Raw genomic sequence first — 24,643 nt, 5'->3', positions numbered from 1 at the left:
ATTTTTTGTCATTTTTGTCATTTTTGTCATTTTTGTCATTTTTGTCATTTTTGTCATTTTTGTCATTTTTGTCATTTTTGTCATTTTTGTCATTTTTGTCATTTTTGTCATTTTTGTCATTTTTGTCATTTTTGTCATTTTTGTCATTTTTGTCATTTTTGTCATTTTTGTCATTTTTGTCATTTTTGTCATTTTTGTCATTTTTGTCATTTTTGTCATTTTTGTCATTTTTGTCATTTTTGTCATTTTTGTCATTTTTGTCATTTTTGTCATTTTTGTCATTTTTGTCATTTTTGTCATTTTTGTCATTTTTGTCATTTTTGTCATTTTTGTCATTTTTGTCATTTTTGTCATTTTTGTCATTTTTGTCATTTTTGTCATTTTTGTCATTTTTGTCATTTTTGTCATTTTTGTCATTTTTGTCATTTTTGTCATTTTTGTCATTTTTGTCATTTTTGTCATTTTTGTCATTTTTGTCATTTTTGTCATTTTTGTCATTTTTGTCATTTTTGTCATTTTTGTCATTTTTGTCATTTTTGTCATTTTTGTCATTTTTGTCATTTTTGTCATTTTTGTCATTTTTGTCATTTTTGTCATTTTTGTCATTTTTGTCATTTTTGTCATTTTTGTCATTTTTGTCATTTTTGTCATTTTTGTCATTTTTGTCATTTTTGTCATTTTTGTCATTTTTGTAATTTTTGTCATTTTTGTCATTTTTGTCATTTTTGTCATTTTTGTCATTTTTGTCATTTTTGTCATTTTTGTCATTTTTGTCATTTTGTCATTTTTGTCATTTTTGTCATTTTTGTCATTTTTGTCATTTTTGTCATTTTTGTCATTTTTGTCATTTTTGTCATTTTTGTCATTTTTGTCATTTTTGTCATTTTTGTCATTTTTGTCATTTTTGTCATTTTTGTCATTTTTGTCATTTTGTCATTTTGTCATTTTTGTCATTTTTGTCATTTTTGTCATTTTTGTCATTTTTGTCATTTTTGTCATTTTTGTCATTTTTGTCATTTTTGTCATTTTTGTCATTTTTGTCATTTTTGTCATTTTTGTCATTTTTGTCATTTTTGTCATTTTTGTCATTTTTGTCATTTTTGTCATTTTTGTCATTTTTGTCATTTTTGTCATTTTTGTCATTTTTGTCATTTTTGTCATTTTTGTCATTTTTGTCATTTTTGTCATTTTTGTCATTTTTGTCATTTTTGTCATTTTTGTCATTTTTGTCATTTTTGTCATTTTTGTCATTTTTGTCATTTTTGTCATTTTTGTCATTTTTGTCATTTTTGTCATTTTTGTCATTTTTGTCATTTTTGTCATTTTTGTCATTTTTGTCATTTTTGTCATTTTTGTCATTTTTGTCATTTTTGTCATTTTTGTCATTTTTGTCATTTTTGTCATTTTTGTCATTTTTGTCATTTTTGTCATTTTTGTCATTTTTGTCATTTTTGTCATTTTTGTCATTTTTGTCATTTTTGTCATTTTTGTCATTTTTGTCATTTTTGTCATTTTTGTCATTTTTGTCATTTTTGTCATTTTTGTCATTTTTGTCATTTTTGTCATTTTTGTCATTTTTGTCATTTTTGTCATTTTTGTCATTTTTGTCATTTTTGTCATTTTTGTCATTTTTGTCATTTTTGTCATTTTTGTCATTTTTGTCATTTTTGTCATTTTTGTCATTTTTGTCATTTTTGTCATTTTTGTCATTTTTGTCATTTTTGTCATTTTTGTCATTTTTGTCATTTTTGTCATTTTTGTCATTTTTGTCATTTTTGTCATTTTTGTCATTTTTGTCATTTTTGTCATTTTTGTCATTTTTGTCATTTTTGTCATTTTTGTCATTTTTGTCATTTTTGTCATTTTTGTCATTTTTGTCATTTTTGTCATTTTTGTCATTTTTGTCATTTTTGTCATTTTTGTCATTTTTGTCATTTTTGTCATTTTTGTAATTTTTGTCATTTTTGTCATTTTTGTCATTTTTGTCATTTTTGTCATTTTTGTCATTTTTGTCATTTTTGTCATTTTTGTCATTTTTGTCATTTTTGTCATTTTTTTTCACTCTTTTGTAATGTCTTTTTTTTTTCTTCTTTTGGTTAGCAAATATTCAGGATTCCACTTGATGAAACTCATTAAATTCAATCCGAAACTGTCATGGATGATCTCAACTTATCCAGTTAACTTAACAAAATGTTTACTGAAGCGTTTGTCGCAATGTGGACTGTATCAATTCCAGCTGGGTGCAAATTCAATAGCGCCCAAAACGTAAATCTCTTCAAACTACAATCCATTATTGACGGATATTAAATTTGCGCGGCACGGCGGTTCTTCACGGGTCGTAAAATGCGGAAGAAATCCATAAACCTCCCGCGTCGGCCGTCTGTCGTAAATCAACTTCAAGCGTGTGCATTTCATAACTCTCTTCAAACAAAACGCTCTCGACTCCGGTGAAAATCATATAGTCGATGAGGTTGTTGTCGGTGTTGCTGAAAAATTGAAGACTTAAAACAAAACAGAAAAACGGGGGAAAACCAGCGGAAAAAGGTACAAAATAAAGGTAGGATGCTAAAAATATCTCATGGAAAATCGTGCCGCTGGGATTGAAAAGCGGTCATTATTACTGAGCACTTGCGTTCAATCGGGCCAGTAAAAATTTGCAAATAAAACAGAATCGTTTTAACTTTGGAGAGGTTCGGCAATCCTTTTAAGTGATTCTTTTTTCTAAGCCGAAAAAAAGGTTTGCAAACATAAATAGAGCAGCGAGAAAAGGTAAACATTTTCGAAAGGGTGCTTTAAAACAAATGCTGAACAAATAAACAATTTCAGTTGGGGACGCAACAACATCCAATAAAAATTAAAATACATTTCTACACATGGGCTTCGGAAAACTTTGCTCTGGATATGGGACCTTTCGTTTTCTGACCTCAACAGGATTACCTCAGTTCAGCTAAAACTTCAGCACCCGGAAAGTGACTAATTTATTAAAGTAATTATGAACGAAACTTTTCCAATTTGATCCCCATGAGGTTTAATTTTTTCCTCCTTCCCCAGGTTGTCCCCGCATCGGATTAAAAATATATTCCATTAACTTTTGCATTCCGGACAGCAAATGGATGAAGATTGGCATGTGGGTTTTGTTCCAATCGAATTATCTTTCCCCGGAAACACATCGAAAGGCAGCAACATTTATGTGACCCGATGGCCTCTCTCTGACATCGATGCTGATGATGGGAAGATGCAAGGCAAGGTGACACTTGCTCGGTCTTTTCCATCCGGAAAGTTGTACGAAACAGCATTCGGTATTTCCCACCGCAATGTCTTTGGACATGAATAAGTGGAAGCTGCCTGAGAAACATTCGGAGACTTATGAATGTGACAGATTCGTTTAAAGTTTCGGACATCGCTCTTCTGTTTGTGGGGACAGCAGGAAATGGCTTGGAAAGTTTCATTGCCAGCTCCCGAGAAAAATGGACCTCAGTCAGAAGACAAGTTTTAAATGAATTTTGTTTAAGGTGAGAAAAAATTAAGCATTTTCAATTCAAAGACCACCGATTCGTTTCACGGATAAGATGAAAAAAAATTTAAAATTGTCAGAATTGTCAAAATTGTCAAAATTGTCAAAATTGTCAAAATTGTCAAAATTGTCAAAATTGTCAAAATTGTCAAAATTGTCAAAATTGACAAAATTGTCAAAATTGTCAAAATTGTCAAAATTGTCAAAATTGTCAAAATTGTCAAAATTGTCAAAATTGTCAAAATTGTCAAAATTGTCAAAATTGTCAAAATTGTCAAAATTGTCAAAATTGTCAAAATTGTCAAAATTGTCAAAACTGTCAAAATTGTCAAAATTGTCAAAATTGTCAAAATTGTCAAAATTGTCAAAATTGTCAAAATTGTCAAAATTGTCAAAATTGTCAAAATTGTCAAAATTGTCAAAATTGTCAAAATTGTCAAAATTGTCAAAATTGTCAAAATTGTCAAAATTGTCAAAATTGTCAAAATTGTCAAAATTGTCAAAACTGTCAAAATTGTCAAAACTGTCAAAATTGTCAAAATTGTCAAAATTGTCAAAATTGTCAAAATTGTCAAAATTGTCAAAATTGTCAAAATTGTCAAAATTGTCAAAATTGTCAAAATTGTCAAAATTGTCAAAATTGTCAAAATTGTCAAAATTGTCAAAATTGTCAAAATTGTCAAAATTGTCAAAATTGTCAAAATTGTCAAAATTGTCAAAATTGTCAAAATTGTCAAAATTGTCAAAATTGTCACAATTGTCAAAATTGTCAAAATTGTCAAAATTGTCAAAATTGTCAAAATTGTCAAAATTGTCAAAATTGTCAAAATTGTCAAAATTGTCAAAATTGTCAAAATTGTCCAAATTATCAAAATTGTCAAAATTGTCAAAATTGTCAAAATTGTCAAAATTGTCAAAATTGTCAAAATTGTCAAAATTGTCAAAATTGTCAAAATTGTCAAAATTGTCAAAATTGTCAAAATTGTCAAAATTGTCAAAATTGTCAAAATTGTCAAAATTGTCAAAATTGTCAAAATTGTCAAAATTGTCAAAATTGTCAAAATTGTCAAAATTGTCAAAATTGTCAAAATTGTCAAAATTGTCAAAATTGTCAAAATTGTCAAAATTGTCAAAATTGTCAAAATTGTCAAAATTGTCAAAATTGTCAAAATTGTCAAAATTGTCAAAATTGTCAAAATTGTCAAAATTGTCAAAATTGTCAAAATTGTCAAAATTGTCAAAATTGTCAAAATTGTCAAAATTGTCAAAATTGTCAAAATTGTCAAAATTGTCAAAATTGTCAAAATTGTCAAAACTGTCAAAATTGTCAAAATTGTCAAAATTGTCAAAATTGTAAAAATTGTCAAAATTGTCAAAATTGTCAAAATTGTCAAAATTGTCAAAATTGTCAAAATTGTCAAAATTGTCAAAATTGTCAAAATTGTCAAAATTGTCAAAATTGTCAAAATTGTCAAAATTGTCAAAATTGTCAAAATTGTCAAAATTGTCAAAATTGTCAAAATTGTCAAAATTGTCAAAATTGTCAAAATTGTCAAAATTGTCAAAATTGTCAAAATTGTCAAAATTGTCAAAATTGTCAAAATTGTCAAAATTGTCAAAATTGTCAAAATTGTCAAAATTGTCAAAATTGTCAAAATTGTCAAAATTGTCAAAATTGTCAAAATTGTCAAAATTGTCAAAATTGTCAAAATTGTCAAAATTGTCAAAATTGTCAAAATTGTCAAAATTGTCAAAATTGTCAAAACTATCAAAACTATCAAAATTGTCAAAATTGTCAAAATTGTCAAAATTGTCAAAATTGTCAAAATTGTCAAAATTGTCAAAATTGTCAAAATTGTCAAAATTGTAAAAATTGTCAAAATTGTCAAAATTGTCAAAATTGTCAAAATTGTCAAAATTGTCAAAATTGTCAAAATTGTCAAAATTGTCAAAATTGTCAAAATTGTCAAAATTGTCAAAATTGTCAAAATTGTCAAAATTGTCAAAATTGTCAAAATTGTCAAAATTGTCAAAATTGTCAAAATTGTCAAAATTGTCAAAATTGTCAAAATTGTCAAAATTGTCAAAATTGTCAAAATTGTCAAAATTGTCAAAATTGTCAAAATTGTCAAAATTGTCAAAATTGTCAAAATTGTCAAAATTGTCAAAATTGTCAAAATTGTCAAAATTGTCAAAATTGTCAAAATTGACAAAATTGTCAAAATTGTCAAAATTGTCAAAATTGTCAAAATTGTCAAAATTGTCAAAATTGTCAAAATTGTCAAAATTGTCAAAATTGTCAAAATTGTCAAATTGTCAAAATTGTCAAAATTGTCAAAATTGTCAAAATTGTCAAAATTGTCAAAATTGTCAAAATTGTCAAAATTGTCAAAATTGTCAAAATTGTCAAAATTGTCAAAATTGTCAAAATTGTCAAAATTGTCAAAATTGTCAAAATTGTCAAAATTGTCAAAATTGTCAAAATTGTCAAAATTGTCAAAATTGTCAAAATTGTCAAAATTGTCAAAATTGTCAAAATTGTCAAAATTGTCAAAATTGTCAAAATTGTCAAAATTGTCAAAATTGTCAAAATTGTCAAAATTGTCAAAATTGTCAAAATTGTCAAAATTGTCAAAATTGTCAAAATTGTCAAAATTGTCAAAATTGTCAAAATTGTCAAAATTGTCAAAATTGTCAAAATTGTCAAAATTGTCAAAATTGTCAAAATTGTCAAAATTGTCAAAATTGTCAAAATTGTCAAAATTGTCAAAATTGTCAAAATTGTCAAAATTGTCAAAATTGTCAAAATTGTCAAAATTGTCAAAATTGTCAAAATTGTCAAAATTGTCAAAATTGTCAAAATTGTCAAAATTGTCAAAATTGTCAAAATTGTCAAAATTGTCAAAATTGTCAAAATTGTCAAAATTGTCAAAATTGTCAAAATTGTCAAAATTGTCAAAATTGTCAAAATTGTCAAAATTGTCAAAATTGTCAAAATTGTCAAAATTGTCAAAATTGTCAAAATTGTCAAAATTGTCAAAATTGTCAAAATTGTCAAAATTGTCAAAATTGTCAAAATTGTCAAAATTGTCAAAATTGTCAAAATTGCCAAAATTGTCAAAATTGTCAAAATTGTCAAAATTGTCAAAATTGTCAAAATTGTCAAAATTGTCAAAATTGTCAAAATTGTCAAAATTGTCAAAATTGTCAAAATTGTCAAAATTGTCAAAATTGTCAAAATTGTCAAAATTGTCAAAATTGTCAAAATTGTCAAAATTGTCAAAATTGTCAAAATTGTCAAAATTGTCAAAATTGTCAAAATTGTCAAAATTGTCAAAATTGTCAAAATTGTCAAAATTGTCAAAATTGTCAAAATTGTCAAAATTGTCAAAATTGTCAAAATTGTCAAAATTGTCAAAATTGTCAAAATTGTCAAAATTGTCAAAATTGTCAAAATTGTCAAAATTGTCAAAATTGTCAAAATTGTCAAAATTGTCAAAATTGTCAAAATTGTCAAAATTGTCAAAATTGTCAAAATTGTCAAAATTGTCAAAATTGTCAAAATTGTCAAAATTGTCAAAATTGTCAAAATTGTCAAAATTGTCAAAATTGTCAAAATTGTCAAAATTGTCAAAATTGTCAAAATTGTCAAAATTGTCAAAATTGTCAAAATTGTTAAAATTGTCAAAATTGTCAAAATTGTCAAAATTGACAAAATTGACAAAATTGACAAAATTGACAAAATTGACAAAATTGACAAAATTGACAAAATTGACAAAATTGACAAAATTGACAAAATTGACAAAATTGATAAAATTGATAAAATTGACAATATTGACAAAATTGACAAAATTGACAAAATTGACAAAATTGACAAAATTGACAAAATTGACAAAATTGACAAAATTGACAAAATTGACAAAATTGACAAAATTGTCAAAATTGACAAAATTGACAAAATTGACAAAATTGACAAAATTGACAAAATTGACAAAATTGACAAAATTGACAAAATTGACAAAATTGACAAAATTGACAAAATTGACAAAATTGACAAAATTGACAAAATGACAAAAATGACAAAAATGACAAAATTGACAAAATTGACAAAATTGACAAAATTGACAAAATTGACAAAATTGACAAAATTGACAAAATTGACAAAATTGACAAAATTGACAAAATTGACAAAATTGACAAAATTGACAAAATTGACAAAATTGACAAAATTGACAAAATTGACAAAATTGACAAAATTGACAAAATTGACAAAATTGACAAAATTGACAAAATTGACAAAATTGACAAAATTGACAAAATTGACAAAATTGACAAAATTGACAAAATTGACAAAATTGACAAAATTGACAAAATTGACAAAATTGACAAAATTGACAAAATTGACAAAATTGACAAAATTGACAAAATTGACAAAATTGACAAAATTGACAAAATTGACAAAATTGACAAAATTGACAAAATTGACAAAATTGACAAAATTGACAAAATTGACAAATTGACAAAATTGACAAAATTGACAAAATTGACAAAATTGACAAAATTGACAAAATTGACAAAATTGACAAAATTGACAAAATTGACAAAATTGACAAAATTGACAAAATTGACAAAATTGACAAAATTGACAAAATTGACAAAATTGACAAAATTGACAAAATTGACAAAATTGACAAAATTGACAAAATTGACAAAATTGACAAAATTGACAAAATTGACAAAATTGACAAAATTGACAAAATTGACAAAATTGACAAAATTGACAAAATTGACAAAATTGACAAAATTGACAAAATTGACAAAATTGACAAAATTGACAAAATTGACAAAATTGACAAAATTGACAAAATTGACAAAATTGACAAAATTGACAAAATTGACAAAATTGACAAAATTGACAAAATTGACAAAATTGACAAAATTGACAAAATTGACAAAATTGACAAAATTGACAAAATTGACAAAATTGACAAAATTGACAAAATTGACAAAATTGACAAAATTGACAAAATTGACAAAATTGACAAAATTGACAAAATTGACAAAATTGACAAAATTGACAAAATTGACAAAATTGACAAAATTGACAAAATTGACAAAATTGACAAAATTGACAAAATTGACAAAATTGACAAAATTGACAAAATTGACAAAATTGACAAAATTGACAAAATTGACAAAATTGACAAAATTGACAAAATTGACAAAATTGACAAAATTGACAAAATTGACAAAATTGACAAAATTGACAAAATTGACAAAATTGACAAAATTGACAAAATTGACAAAATTGACAAAATTGACAAAATTGACAAAATTGACAAAATTTTTAAAATTGACAAAATTGACAAAATTGACAAAATGGCCTAAACGATCAATTCTAAACTCCTCAAAATGCTGAGCTAATTCCATTAAGGGATTTTTATTAAAATTGTTCGACCGCTTACAGAAACGATATTTTTAACAAATCCCAAACGACTGTTTATCCAGTTCATTTGTTTAATCGTTACATTGTACTCGATTTGTCAGCTGATCACCAAAACGGCGACAGTACAGCAATTGCTCTTGTTATGGGGATATCCTGTCGGGGCCATAAATAAGTAACGTCATTGGCGCCGTTAATGTCTCCTTAATCTAATAGCCGAATGTCATTCGTCTTGTTGGCCCCATAAATTACTACCCGTAGACTTGGAGATGTGCCGAAAAACAAGAGCGAGTCAAATGAATGGAGGAAAAAAAAGACTAAATCTACAGGGAAGAGACCTTTTCGACAACAGCAAATAAAGCGGCTCCCATTACTGTAACGGCAGTCAAATTGGGCAAGACACTGTCGAAAATACAGTCGATGTTTAGGTGGAACAGAACGCAGTTTGGATCTTAAATGAATGAACGAATGTATGAATGAGTCAATGAATGGAAGGAAGGAAGAGCACTTTGTTCAAGCAAATCGGTAGCTATTACTGAGCGACTTCTATAAATATCGCCGACTACTGGAGAATTGAATTTAGAAACTTTCTCCTATCTTCGTTCTGAGTATGGTCCACGATTTCTCGAGGGGGATGAGAAAAGTCTTCTTTCAGCTGAGGAAATACAATTAAAACCAAACGCATTTGATCCGAGACGAGGATAACATTAAAGCATTAAAGCGTTTCTATGCCACTGGTTCAGCTTCCGGTCTGTGGATTTTAGCATCCATACGTTTTCGAGTTGGTGTACGCGTCGTAATCAAATTAAACCAGGGACAATGTCACAAAATTAAGGAATGGGAAATGCACTCAAACAGCCAACCTCCACCATTTAGCTCCATAGACAGGCGAATCTGTTCCAGCCATTTCAGCCCAGAAATTTGCCCTCTGAGTGGTTGATGTGGAAAGCGGCAAAATAAAAAAAAAAATGGCAAAACCGCTCAAATCGTAACCACAAGCCCATGATGCGGTCAGCTGACCCTAGCCATGGCCAGGCAGGGAAAATGGACCAGAATGAGCGCATTAATATTTATGAGAATTACCTTCCGACACTATGGCGTTCCGATGGGCCAGGGCCAGGTTTTTGCGGTAATCTTCTCCGTTCAAATTGCTGCCGCTTGTTAGCATTTTCAAGCCGGGACTCAAAATTATGGAAACCCACAGGCTGGTTTTCCCGACATTTCCATTTCAATAAATGGGAATTATCAAAAACACTCAATTCGGCATTATGCGATTTTGGAAGTAATTCGAAAGTTTAATGTAAATGTGAGTTTGAACAGTTAAAGGAACATAGCTTAATGTAAAGATAGTTTCTGCAGCTTCGATAGAACTTTTCCATCATCAAACTTAACAAGATTTAGATTACTTGAGACTCAGTGTTCGCCACCAATTACTGAAGGTAACAATAAAAGTAATGCTGAAAAATGGTACAGTTTTTAAATGTTTTTGCAAGATTTCAATCCAATACATTCTCTTCAATCTACGACTCGATAAATAATAATGGAAAGACAAAACGGAAGACTTTTTAAACTATTTGAAAACAAAATTAAAAATCCATTTTTTTCTGACATTTCAAGGACACCTTGTGACTTAAAGGTGAAGCATTAATCCATCGGAAAAGAGAATTTTAATGTTGTGTCAGACCATTTTATTTCGGATAGGGAAACAACTTTCCAGGATAAAAATTTGAACTGAAAAAAAATTTTTATTTCATCGTCATTCAACATTATAACTTTTCCCGCGCAAAGTACAACCAATTAACGGCCAAAACAATCAAAATGGAAACGGTACAAGGGGTTATGCACAAACTTTTGTTACGTTCGTTTTAGGGTGACCAAAACAATCGAAACCAAACACCCCTATTTTTTCCCGTGATTCCAGTAAAAAAAGAAATCTATTTCCAGAAATCTTCTTCTAAACTGTTCATTATGGGTTCGCTTGATTCCTACACCTAAAATTCAGCCTTTACTCCAATCATGAGTTCTCGATATCACAACGTAGTTGGCATAAGATAAGAATGCGAGCGGCGCTGGTTCGATTTGAGACCGCCGGCATCAACCTCTCAGCGCAATCGCATTGCGAATGACTGAAAGAAACTAAATAAAATCCCTTTCATGTCCCTCCCTATCCCATCACGAGACGAAGGGGGATGGAAATAAATACCGGCCAAAACCAGGCAGCCGCCAGCGAGCCGAACGCTGTGCGTGTGTATGTAGCAAATGCAAAAAAAAATATTTTCTTATATCAATCTACCGGCTGAGCTGCCCGACTTCAGCAGCTGTGCGTGTGTATGTAAGGCACGTAGTAGAAAAGCAAAAACAAACAGTTTCTCGTTTCCAATTCTCATTCAATGGAAATCCATTCTCTTTCGCATTACCTTCACGAGACAAAGGCTACCTTGAAAGAAGGATGGAATAAACTAGGTACCAACCAAACTTTAGAAAGTCACCGCTGTGCGTTTTTTAGGGATTGACCGTGGCACAAAGACTAAGGCAATTAACTCTAGTTCTCCATCTGGTTCAATTAGTACACTGTCCAAGTGGTCGGATTGGCAAGACGACATGAATAAGTTGTTGCGAGTTCAAATCTAACTATACGATGGACTTTTAATTTATTTTTTATTTTCTTGTTTCTGGGATCAATAGTTCAATAAGATGAAAATTCCATAAACAAAATTGCTTGTTTCCCATGAATGTAGTGGTCATGCAGTTTTCATGCCTTTTGTGCTTTTCCAACCATATCATCTTTGGTTTAATGCATGTTTCAGCGCATTTTTGGTATTAAGTTAGCGCCGAACGGCATTGAAATTTTACAACCTCTTCTTTGAGTGTAGAGTATATTTCTAGATGCAGATATATTTTTCTTTTGAATAGATCGTGTCATTGCTTCGCACACGATTTCCAATATTTATCCAACAGCTAATATTGAACCGATAATTGGCTGATTAAAGGACTCAAAAAATGATTTTGTCTAAAATTGGAAAACAACTCCTTTTAATATGCAATGAATATATGGGTTTTTAGAATTTTTTTATATTTTAAACGGCTCATACATAGAGGCTTCAAACCCCCCCCCCCCCCATGAAGGTCCAAAACTGCTAAGTAAGCTGCTGTTTCAAAAAAATTAAAAACAGTTCCCCTTGTGTTTTTCTTCTTGATTTTAATGGAATAATCCAGAAAATTTCAAGCATATTAGTCAGAATTTTGGAAAAAATTTTGAATTTTTTTTTCTGGATTTGCCCAGCCCGGATACTTTCGGAAAAAAATATCAAGTAAGTATCCAGTTAATTGTTTTCGATTTTTAGTTTGGATCATCATTGGTATAGAATCCTGCTTCGAACCATGGTGTTGTATTTCAATTTAATAAATTTTCCTTATTCGAATCTCATAATATCGAAATATGAAAAAAATATTAAAATTCAAACCACTTTGATGATTTGGATCTGAAATTTTTATCCTAAGTTTATATTCAGAGTTGAAACATAAGAAAGTTCCATGGGTTCAGAATTGAAAAATGTGAAACCATTTCATCATGCACAATTCTATTTGAATTTATATGTTCAATTATTGAAAAAAAAAACATATTGAAAACCAATTTAAAATCAATTAAAAGATTTGTGGTAAAGGGTTCTGATAAAAATTTCGCTTTTTGTTTCAAATTCATAGGATTTCTTATATGGAGTTCAGACACGATTCAGGTTTTGAGTTTGTGTTCAAAATGCAAAATTCAGACTTGGAACTAAAATCCAAGGTTTGTATTCAGATTAACACGTTCGTCGCCACGTCACCCATATTCGGCAGACGGGTGTCAAAATCAAAAAGCAGGTGACGCTCTCTTACTTAAGTTTACCGCTCAGCTTCGCCACACGTTTCAAATATGGGAGTTCTCCCTCTTTGCTTTCTCTCTCTGAAAATTTCTTTGGGCCCGGCTAGCAAAACTACCAAAATGAGCGTGGCGACGAACGTGTTAAGCTCACATTTAAGTGTTGAAATCAATATTTAAATATCAATTTCAAAATTCAATTAAGGATTAAAATTGAAGGAGATCGCGGTTTCATAATTTTAATTCTTGATTGAAAATTAAAATTTTGAATTCAAGCAAAGTCAGTTTAACTTGATGAAAATCACATATAAAAAATAAGATCTGGATTAATTTAAAAGAATTGGTTTTTTTGAAAAATACAGTAGTTTTTCAATTTTATCAAGCTTAATTCACCGTGATAATGGCAAAACCGTGAATTTGACGAAACTTGAAATAAAAATGGAAAAATGGCAAATGATTTCTGAATGATTTCCATAAACAACGTGAAAAAATCTAAACGAAAACCGTGATCAAATCAACCGTGAACTTAGCGAGTATAGAAAAATGGAACAGTGATATAATCGAAAAACTACTGTATAGATTTTAGTTGTGAAAACTTTAATAACAGGATTTAATTTGTGAAATGTAATTTGTTGAACTTGTTTTCCTCAGGTTAAAATTCAGCTGGATATTTTATTTTACATTAATTACATATGTTGTAGATTCTTCAAATTCAAAGGTTCTAACTAAAATCTTAAATTTTAATTGTGTTTCCAAGATTAGAAAATAAACCTTTTTTAAAACGTTAACCTAATTTTTTGTTATAATGTTTGAATATTTGATACATTTCACCCATGTTTGTGGCTCAAATGAATTAGCTTGCTAAGGTAAGTGAGTAAAACATGTTTTTTTTTCTGAATGAAGCGTTCAAAATCCTTTTTTTTTTCTGTAGTCGAAAATTACTCTTGAGCTGGAACTCACGGAAATCAGCCCAGGAGACAACTGGTTCCCCAACTAAGCTATATCACAATGCTTAATCATATTTTGATAAATGATGATGGGGGGCTGGGGTACCTTGGGTGGACTGTATGACCAATTTCCGATGTTTGGGGTTCCTTAGGTGGGGTTGGGTTCCTTGGTTGGAGTATGGTGGTGTTCCTCGGCGTTCCTTGTGTGTTCCAGATTCCAATTAAACACTTAGGTATTTTGGTAAGTTACAAAGTTTATTTCACAACTACACGATTCAGGTTTTAGCACAATTTATTAAATACAACGTTCTTTAAGGAAATGCAACACTATAATTTAACATTTATTACGAAAACTACAACATAATTTAACGAGCAAAACAATTTATCTTCTGCACCAATGGCTATTCGACTTAATACTAAAATTAATGAATATAATTCAAAATGGTGATTTAGGCAAGATTTGTTACAATAAACAGTTCATTATGGCCCAGTTTCAACAGCTTGTTGCATCGATCAGCTGTAGCTTCTGGAGATGTTAACAGTTTCGTCCTTCTCTGTCTTCCTGAACTCCGAGCATTCGAACACAGAGTTGTAATAAGGATTCTCGTAACCCAACATCCTCGCCCATCCTGAAACCGCTCGCGTTTCTGAAAAGATAAGAAAGGGGATCTCACGAACACGAGGGGGGGCACTGATCTGTTTGGTTCTCAGAGGGTATTTGAGGGTCTTCGTTGGGCTGAAAGGCATCTGGCAACAGGCAAAGTTTTTCGACCGGTCGCGTAGATGGTCCTGTAGCGGTCTTCAGAGTTACTACTCTCACAACACCGTCTGATCCTGGATGCAGCTTCTCAATACGTCCCATTTTCCAACGGGATGGTGGAAGATTCTCGTCCTTGATGATGACCAGCCTGCCAACGGATATCTCAACAGGTGACCTCCATCTTTTGTAACGTCCTTGCAGTTGCGTGAGATACTCTACTCTCCATCTATCCCAAAAGTGTTGAAGCTTCTTCTGGAGCACTTGACTCTGGTTAAGACGGTTCATTGGCACTTCTCGGAAGTCTCTGTTTGGTAGTTGTTGGAATGCTTCACCAATTAAAAAATGGCCTGGAGTAAGAGGTTGAAGGTTTCCTGGATCATCGGTTAATGCGGTGATGGGCCTTGAGTTCAAACAGTTTTCTACTTGGACCAGTAACGTGGTCATTTCTTCAAAGGAAACAGCATTTTCTCCAAGAACCTTCAGGAGATGCTTCTTGGCCGATCGAACCGCAGCTTCCCAAAGGCCTCCAAAATGAGGAGCTGCTGGGGGGATGAAATGCCATTGAATGTGATTGTTGACGCACTCCTTGGATACCCTTTCTTGATGTTGGCTGTTGCGAATGATCTCCAGTAATTCCCGCAGGAAGTTACGGGCTCCCACAAAATTGGTCCCATTGTCCGAATAAATGTCGGCACAGTATCCTCTTCTCCCAATAAATCGGCGTAGTGCTTGAAGGAACCGCTCCGTCGAAAGGTCCGAAACTAATTCAAGGTGCACTGCCTTGGTACAAAGGCAGATGAAAACAGCTACGTAGGCCTTTGTTGCTGGTCGTCTTGGTGCCAAGCGCAAGTACACTGGGCCGAAATAGTCAACTCCGGTCTTCATAAACGGTCTTGATTTCGTAACACGATCTGACGGCAGCTCACCCATAAATTGTTGAATAGGATTTGGCTTTGAGCGGAAACATTGTTTACAATTATGTATGATCTGGCGTGGAACGTTACGACCTCCAAGTGGCCAATACTTCAGGCGAACTGAGCTTAGCAACAACTGTGATCCAGCGTGCATAAGCTTTTGATGGTAGTACTCGTATAAGAGCTTTGTAAAAGGGTGTTTTGCAGGTAGCACTATTGGGTGTTTGGTATCTTCCAACTCCTCTGATTTTCCTAATCGGCCACCAACTCGAATAAGGTTTTCTGAAGATATTTGAGGAATGAACCAACGCAGCGGCGAATTCCGATGCACATCCTTTCCATCAGCTAAACACTTCCATTCTTCGGAAAATGCCTCCTTCTGTATTCGTCGTATTATGGCGTATTCGGCCTCCCGAATTTCTGCCACAGTTAAGAGACTCCTTGGATTTGGTTCCGATTTCTTCAAGATTCGCATTAGACGCATCCAGTACGCAGTACATCGGACAAGTTTAGTAAATGACGAAAATTTGTTCACATAATCCATTCCGAAATCATCTTGACTAGTTGCCAGGTTCGCTGTTACATGTCGTACTTCTGCATCTACTCCTTCGGTGCTGAAGTTACTTGGCTGGTTCGGGTAATGATTCTGTAGTAGCCATTCGGGACCCTTCCACCATAGATTGCTGTCCTGGATCTGGTCTGGATTTAATCCACGGGAAATTAAGTCTGCAGGATTCTGTATACCAGGAACGTGTCTCCAAACACAATTCTCCGTCGCTGTTTGGATTTTGGCTACACGATTTGCCACGAACGTTGTCCAGGTAGTTGGAACCGCCTTCAACCATTGTAGAACGCAAGTTGAGTCCGTCCAAAAGTGCATATCCATCTGAGTCTTCAACGCATCTCGTACCTTGAAGGATAATTCGGCTGACAGAAGAGCTCCGCATAGCTCCAACCTTGGTATCGACTGGCATTTCAACGGAGCGACCTTCGATTTCGATGCTAGTAGATGTACGAAGCTTCTCCCTTGAGTGTCGATGCTCTTGATGTACACGCATGCGCCATATGCCTTCTCCGACGCATCCGAAAAGAAATGTAGCTCCATACGTACCGAATTTGGGATAACTGCACAACGTTGAATCTTCAAATTGTTCATCACATGAAGCTGCTTGTGGAAATTACGCCATTCTTTTTCTACCTCAGCTGGTACTGGTTGATCCCAGTCGAGCCTTTCTCCCTTCTCGTTCAATTTCCACAACCTCTGCATAAATATCTTGGCGGTAGTGGTTACTGCTCCGACTAATCCAAGTGGATCGAACAGCATTGCGATTGCCGACAGTATTTTGCGCTTGGTTAACCTTTCGTTTTCTGATATCTGCAGAATGGTAAAGTTGAATCGCAAAATGTCTGTCCGAGGTTGCCATACAAGACCTAGGGTTTTGACTGCAGGGTCTGGGTCGAGCTGTATTTCGTTACTATGCGGCAGCGCTAGGTCTTCCTCTTCTATTACGCGCAAGGCTGTCGTTGAATTCGAAGCAAATTTTCGCAGTCGGAACCCTCCACTCCTCGTTAGATTGATTAATTCCTCACATAGTTTTGAGGCTGCGCTTGCTTTATCTGTACCGGTTATAACGTCGTCCATGTAGACGTCCTCCATAATAGCCTTGGCTCCGTTAGGAAATCTTTCCTGTTCATCTGTGGCCAACTGTTTCAAGGTTCTGGTGGCAAGAAACGGTGCCGGTTTTGTTCCGTATGTGACGGTGGTCAGTTCATAGGTCTTCACCTCCTCCGATGGATTCTTCCTCCACAGAATGCTTTGAAGCGGTATGTCTTCTTTATCGATTCCGATTTGTCTGAACATTTTTTCGATGTCCGCGACAATCATAATTTGTTTCGTGCGGCAACGCATGATGAGAGCTCGAAGCTCGTCCTGGATAACGGGTCCTGCCAAGAGTGTATCGTTTAGGGAAATACCGGTGCTGCTCTTGCATGATGCGTCAAACACCACTCGAACCTTCGTGGTTGTGCTGGCCTGTTTGATTACTGGATGGTGTGGTAGATAGCAACGTTTTTTCGGGCCCGCATGCACCCTGCGCATGTGCCCTAGCTGTATGTACTCCTCCATGAATTCGTTGTACTGACTCCGCAAATATGGATCCCTCACCAATCTGCGTTCCAAGCCACTCAGTCGCTGAAGTGCAATGCCTCGCGACTCGCCCATCGTCGAAAGCACCTGGTCGTTTTTCGGTAAGCCAACAGTATATCGTCCATCAGAACTCCTTTGGATTGTGCGAACAAACTGCTCCTCGCAGCGTTGTTCTTCCGGGGAAAATGTGTTCGGAGACCCTATCTCCTCACACGACCAAAACCTGGTGAGAAGTTCGTCGAGATTTACTGTAGATGCCGTATTACAAACGATGTGTGGTGATGAATCCTGAGGTTCGACTGCACCGGTGACCAACCAACCAAATACCGAATCTATCAGCATTGGTAGCCCCCTGCCTAGCGGAATTTTGTTGTCGGTTTGAAAGAAGGAGAAGAAATGTTGAACGCCGAATACCAAATCCACTGAATTGGATTGGAAAAATACTGGATCTGCTAGTTCCACACCCTGTGGAAACTTCCAAGATGAAACCGTCACGCTGGTAGTAGGCAGATCTGCAGTAACCGCTGGTAAAAGTAAAAACTCCATCTTCCTTGCAAAACCCGATGTTCGCGACTTGACAACTGCTGAAATTTGGTGCTTTACAATGGTATTCGCCTTGCCGATTCCCAGAACTGATATATTCGAACGCCTTCTTGAAATCTTCATTTGCTGACAGAGCCTCTCTGTCATGAAGTTACACTCTGACCCTGAATCTAATAATGCCCTTGCATGAAAGGTCTTGCCGGTGTCGTCTTCCACTAAAACGACTGCTGTAGCGAGAATAATAGTTGATGAACGACTCCTTGCAACGTTTGAAGAAACTGTTTCTGTTGAAGTATTCGGTTGGAGAGCAGCTGGTTGACTACTTCTGGCGGGTGGTACCATTCGCGTATTGCTGTATCCTGCGTTATCTTCTCGGAAGCACACTAGAGTATGGTGCTTTCCCCTGCATTTCCGACACACCTGCATTGATCTGCATTCCGAAGCTTGATGGCCACGCCGGAAACAATTACGGCATAGCGAGTGTTGTCTCAGTAGCTTATCGCGAGCGGAGGCATTCAGTCTCGAAAACGCTGGACACGTGTAGAGGAGATGCGAATCTGGACAAGCAATACAAGATCCTTGTGATGATTGAGTTGCGCTATAGCTGGTTCTGGGGACGACATTCTTTTTGGGTAACTGTGACAGCTCCGGCTTGAGATCATGTGATTTGGATGGCAATGAGGCAAGAATTTTGACTCTCGTTTGCAGGAACTGCGTAAGATCTCTTACGGTATCCTGGCTCTGGAGCGCGCTATGCTCTTCCCAAGCACGACGCGTGACGGGGTCTAGTCTGGAACACAATACTTCCAACAGCAGTAAATCCTTGTAGTCTTCAGGTTTCACTAGTTGGTCTAAGGTTTGCACAACACGTTCAAAACCTTCAAGCAACACCTGGATCTCCGATGACGATTCTTTGGAAACTTTCGGAAGTTTGAACAAATTTCCAACCTGACGACGTTTTAAAAACTTGCTGTCGTTGTATCTTGACATTAAAGTGTCCCAAGCGATGGAGTAGTTGGCCCTCGTCAATGCCAAGGGGTCGATGAGCGATCTAGCTTCTCCAGCTAGACATCCCTTGAGGTAGTGGAATTTTTCCACATCCGGTAAGTCCACCTTTGAATGGATCAGCGACAGGAAAAGATCTCGGAAACTCAGCCACTGGTCAATGTTGCCGTCGAATGTCTGCAGACGTATTTGGGGTAACCTCACATGTTCCGTCACTGGCTGAATGGATGAATCCATGATACGGGTGGACTGCAAGACACTAGTGTTCGCAGCATTTCCTTCCAGCTCCTTGATCCGGTCTAACATGCTCGCCTTAACATCGTAGAAGCGCGTGGTGAAGTCCAACCTTATGCCTGGGCAGTTGCCTTCCTTCGTTGGATACTCATCATGCATTTCAACATCCATGATAGCATCGTTGACCTTATCCCAGAGTTCGTTCAATTTTTCCAACCTGACCTGAATCTGTTGAACTGATGTTACCTCGCCCAATGTGTTCGCAAACGTGGTTAAGTTTTTAAACATTTCAAGTAATGCCTTCAACCTGGTTTGAAGATTCCTCAGCGGTGGATTTTTAACAGAAGAGGTTGCGCCGGAGGTAGCCATGGTTCTCGTTGAAAAGATGATTCACGGTGATGTATGGTAGTAAAATAACAGGTGAGTATTCGCACTTTGAACTAGCTTCGGCAAGGAACATACACTGTAGAGCTTAACTTACTTTAAGAAACCTTAAGTTGCACTCCCCTACAGGTATCGAACTCCGAATTCCGAACGACCTAGCGGTTAATACGCGTGCGTTGCCTTCACACGTGGGTGTGCCTCTCCGTATACAAGCGGTTGTAATAATTTGCCTTGACAGAAACTAAAGCTGAACACCTTTACAGGTATGAATTCCTCGCCGTAAATTTCGTTCAGTGAAAATAATTTCGCGTCTTATTATTTGGAGTGCCTCAGACCAACTCTTGAATGTTCTCGGTACCAAACAGTGTAGCAGGGGGTGGTGGGTTGAGATAACGTTTATGTAGTATTTGAATTCAAAATATAGCTTCGGCAGGACGTATACCATCGGTTCTACTAACCTGACCGAAAAACTCGTTCCGCAGATTCAATTTCCAAAATATTTTGAATCCAATTTTTGTTGAACGGTGTACGAAATATCAAAATGCACTCGATAACGAAAGTGCATCAGAAGGCCCCTTGTATCAATCGATATCCAAATGCGATGATTCAAACTCAATCAAATACCGTTATGAGTATCAGTGTGTTCGTGAGACGGGAAAATATATATGTAGTTTCATGCGGGTCCAGCTTCGGCTGGTTCATATACTAAAAGTAGTTCGCTGAATTTCACTCACCGAAACAGAAGAGTGTTGTCCTCCGGGTAGTTGGCTGGTTACCGCGCGATTTTTGGCCAAGTGACGACAAATATTAAGTGCAGTAAGTGAACCAGTTGAATCCTGCACATGAAATACTGCAACACAGCTGATTCCAGGTAAGCTCAAGGTTGCATATTTGAAGCTCAAGTAGCTGTGCCGACCTTGAACTTGAACTGCGCAGCAACTACAATGGCGGCTTCGAAAATTGAATACCGTGGATAGTGATTATGGCCTCATTAATCACCCAATCCAGTATTCCTCATGAAGCGGGTGCGGTGAAAATTACTGCGGGGGTGTAGTGTTTAATCGCGGTTGCGATTGATTGATTATGTGGTGATACTTCATGCGGAAAATATTGTTCGAAGCCAAGATGGAGTGACGTCACCACTAATTTCAATCAGTGATGACCGGTGGATGATGATTGGTGATCGGCAGATGATGATTGATGCGACGTCACTGATGTCGGTGGTATTGGTACCTCCTTAAGCCGAATGCCAAAGTCCAAGTAGTGGTGAGGCTCGTGGGATGTTGAGGTTGTTGTAGTGATCGTGGTGCAGCGTATTGGGTTGAGTGAGATCCAATTCTCACAGCGGGTTGTTTACCAAATAGAAGGAAACAGGTATGGTGTAGTAAACAACAAAACCAAAACTTCGGCTGGACATAAACTGTTCATAAAGTTTACCTGAGAAACCAGTATTTCGGCTGTGACTGGTTTATCCTTCTGCTGTACGCTGCTCTGGAAGATTCGGGCCACAATTGGGGGAAGTGAGTGTTGCTATTCCGAAGATCCAGAAGACATCCACAGAAGAAATGCTAAACGCAACGTTTTTCTAGTGATAAACGGCGATAGCTGAGCCTTCTGTTTCACAAGGTGCAAGTCTACCAACAAAGTTGTGAGTTGGTGACTAATGGTGAGCGACGTGGGTTGTGAGATGATTTTTGCGGGTTTTCTGAATCTTCTTGCTGTGCTCCGGGGGCAATGGCGATTAAAATTGTGCTTCTAGGCGGTGCTTTATGGGTTGTGCTGGTTGATCCGGTTCGGATGGACCAAAATGATGGGGGGCTGGGGTACCTTGGGTGGACTGTATGACCAATTTCCGATGTTTGGGGTTCCTTAGGTGGGGTTGGGTTCCTTGGTTGGAGTATGGTGGTGTTCCTCGGCGTTCCTTGTGTGTTCCAGATTCCAATTAAACACTTAGGTATTTTGGTAAGTTACAAAGTTTATTTCACAACTACACGATTCAGGTTTTAGCACAATTTATTAAATACAACGTTCTTTAAGGAAATGCAACACTATAATTTAACATTTATTACGAAAACTACAACATAATTTAACGAGCAAAACAATTTATCTTCTGCACCAATGGCTATTCGACTTAATACTAAAATTAATGAATATAATTCAAAATGGTGATTTAGGCAAGATTTGTTACAATAAACAGTTCATTATGGCCCAGTTTCAACAGCTTGTTGCATCGATCAGCTGTAGCTTCTGGAGATGTTAACAGTTTCGTCCTTCTCTGTCTTCCTGAACTCCGAGCATTCGAACACAGAGTTGTAATAAGGATTCTCGTAACCCAACAAATGACTTACGTGAATAAGAAGTTTCAATATCGATTTAGAACTAAGTCCAAAACCACAAAATCTTTACCGAGGTCCACAATTCTACTACTGATTTTCTAATATTTTTTCAAGTGTTGATAGATATTTAAAGACTATACTCGAAAAAAATCGCTATCAAAAATTATTCACATAGGAAAAATTTTATTCAAATAAATGTAATGATGTGTTTTGATGAAAAAAGCAAAAACAATTTTCCGAGTGTTTTCTTCTTCATTTTGATGAATTGCCATGGATATTGCCTTAATTTTGGGTTGTACACTTCGGAGTCGATTAAACGAATTTTAGAAGGTTTTTAGATAAATAGCCCGGATTTGCTATGCCTGTATAAATGTGAAAAAATAGCTGGTAAGCTTAGATTTAAATCATTTTCGATGTCTGGTTCCATTCAGTTTATTATTCTAGATCTTCAGTTTAGTTCATAATTGAGACAAAATCCTGATAGATGTATTTTTTGGTTTTGCATTTTTTTCCATGTTCGAAACAAATCATTCCGGAATATTATAAGAAAACATTTGAAATTTTAAACCAATTTTTGCAAAATGGAAACTTAAGAAGTTTTATTATGGTGATCGGAATTTTCATTCAGATGCACTTGTTGAATCACGAATAAATTATTGAAGAATGAATTCCCATGGAAAATTAAAGATTCAAAATTCAAACAAGAGGTGTCAGGTTATGGATTATGTTATGAAATGCGATTTATGGTTCATAATTATTTTGATTTTTTTTTAACTTAAATCGGAAATCGATTTCAAAAATGAAATTCACAATTTTAATTCGGGTTTGTAATTCAGCTTCAGAATTAAAATTCAAAATGGCTCAAAACAAAACACAAAACAGCTAAAAACCATTATTTTAAAATAAGATCTGAACTCAGTTTCAAGATTGCCTTCTTTGAAAATTTTTAATTTTTATTTTAATTTTAATTTTTTTCACAGAATTTTAAAAATGAAATAAACTATTGATGATAATTTATTGTTGAATAAATAACTTGTACTTAATCTTCACGTTCAGGAAAATTCAGCTAGAAACATATTTCATAGTTTTGTTGTTTAACATTATTTATTTGCTAAAATTGGAACCTTCCGAGTTTAAAATAGATGAAAAAAAATCTGATTTGGACCCAACAATAATTCTTCTACTTTTATTCCTTATTATTTGACACATTTTCGCCAAAATATTTCTTTTAAATGAAGCCGCCAAGATCCCTCATTTATATTTTGAAGCGGTGGTTTATAAAGTGCTCCCTAATGAACCCTTGGGGGCATTAAGAGCATCAGGGGGCGGTGAGTTCAATTCTGAAATTTGAGAGGCGTTGGAAGGGCTCATGGGGGCTGTGAGATCGTAATTCACACTTTCACAAATCCCGAAACAACGGTGATTTGAAATAACTACGAGTAAGTTCGATGCAAAACAATAAAATTAAGTTACAAAACTAAACATCAGGTTCAAAACATAAATATCTATAATTTCACAGAGTTTTTCATCCAGTATCTCATTTTTTTTCTAAAAATGTACCTCAAAGATTTTTTCCAGATTGTCACAGATTTTGTATACGCTTCACATGTTGATCTTGTTTTCGTAAGATTATTTTGGGTTGTGCCAATTTCAGGTGGCTTGATTTGAAATAGATTTTAGAATGCTTGATTATCTCTACAAATTATTGTCCCAAAAAATCTGCCTAGCAGAAAAACCCTTTGAAATAATCTGTGTAAAATTGCTGCGATTTAGTGATAGATTTTTGGAAAGAAAATATGAAAGAATTGTTTTTCGTTAAAAGAATTTTTATTTTAAGTTCTTATTTATATCAATCTATTAAAAAAATCATTTGCGCCATTTGCCATTGATATATTTTCAATCTATTTGGATATAATTTACGTTGCTGAAATTCAGTTTTTAGAACCTAATTTCAACTGTAAGATTCATGAATGGTGCATAACTTTGAACAGGACTTAAATACGGATATCAAGAAATTATACTATTTTTCATGGTTTTCATTGACTTGACAACAATTAGTTATAGTCCAATAATACAAATTAATGGTCAATATAGAATTATATTTACCAGAATTAAATATTCATGATTTTATATCAAAACAATTTAATCAATCAGTTTAAGTAATGATACAGGAAATTTTACATAGAATTAAGTGTTTACTGTAGATTTGAAGCAATATGAGGCCCTTGGAGCCAAAAGGGTATAAGTGCAAAAAAGCAAATTTCGAGAAAACATGTTATGTTTCGTCAATTTCCATATATTTTTCAAAATTTGCATTTTGACTCAGAATGAAATAATATGTAAATATAATTCAGAAAATCTGAAAAATCACGAAATGAAGTTTGAAATATGAAGAACCGTAAAACATCAATAAATCAAAATCGACCATTTTTACACTTATAACACCATCTCCCTTTTGACTCTTAGGACCTCACATAAATTTGAATGAATTTTGAGTTAAGTCTTTCAATAACATAAAGCCAGAAGGTAATGGTTTTTCATCAATCCAGATTATT

The 24,643-nt window shown here is 34.3% G+C and overlaps 2 protein-coding genes across 6 annotated transcripts in view; one reads left to right on the top strand and one right to left on the bottom strand.

Annotated features, from left to right (window-relative positions):
- Positions 1–24,643, top strand: part of LOC129748421 (calcitonin gene-related peptide type 1 receptor) — a 473,124-nt gene that overhangs the window by 319,639 nt on the left and 128,842 nt on the right. The window lies entirely within an intron of this gene.
- LOC129741487 (uncharacterized) lies at positions 14,437–19,737 on the bottom strand. The gene has a single exon (XM_055733227.1). The coding sequence runs from the start codon at positions 19,735–19,737 to the stop codon at positions 14,437–14,439; it is 5,301 nt and encodes a 1,766-aa protein (XP_055589202.1).

Source organism: Uranotaenia lowii, chromosome 2 (genome assembly GCF_029784155.1).
Source record: "Uranotaenia lowii strain MFRU-FL chromosome 2, ASM2978415v1, whole genome shotgun sequence".
Classification (NCBI taxonomy): Eukaryota; Metazoa; Arthropoda; class Insecta; order Diptera; family Culicidae; genus Uranotaenia; species Uranotaenia lowii.
The sequence above is the reverse complement of the archived record's forward strand: the minus strand, read 5'-3'. Positions and strand labels throughout refer to the sequence as shown.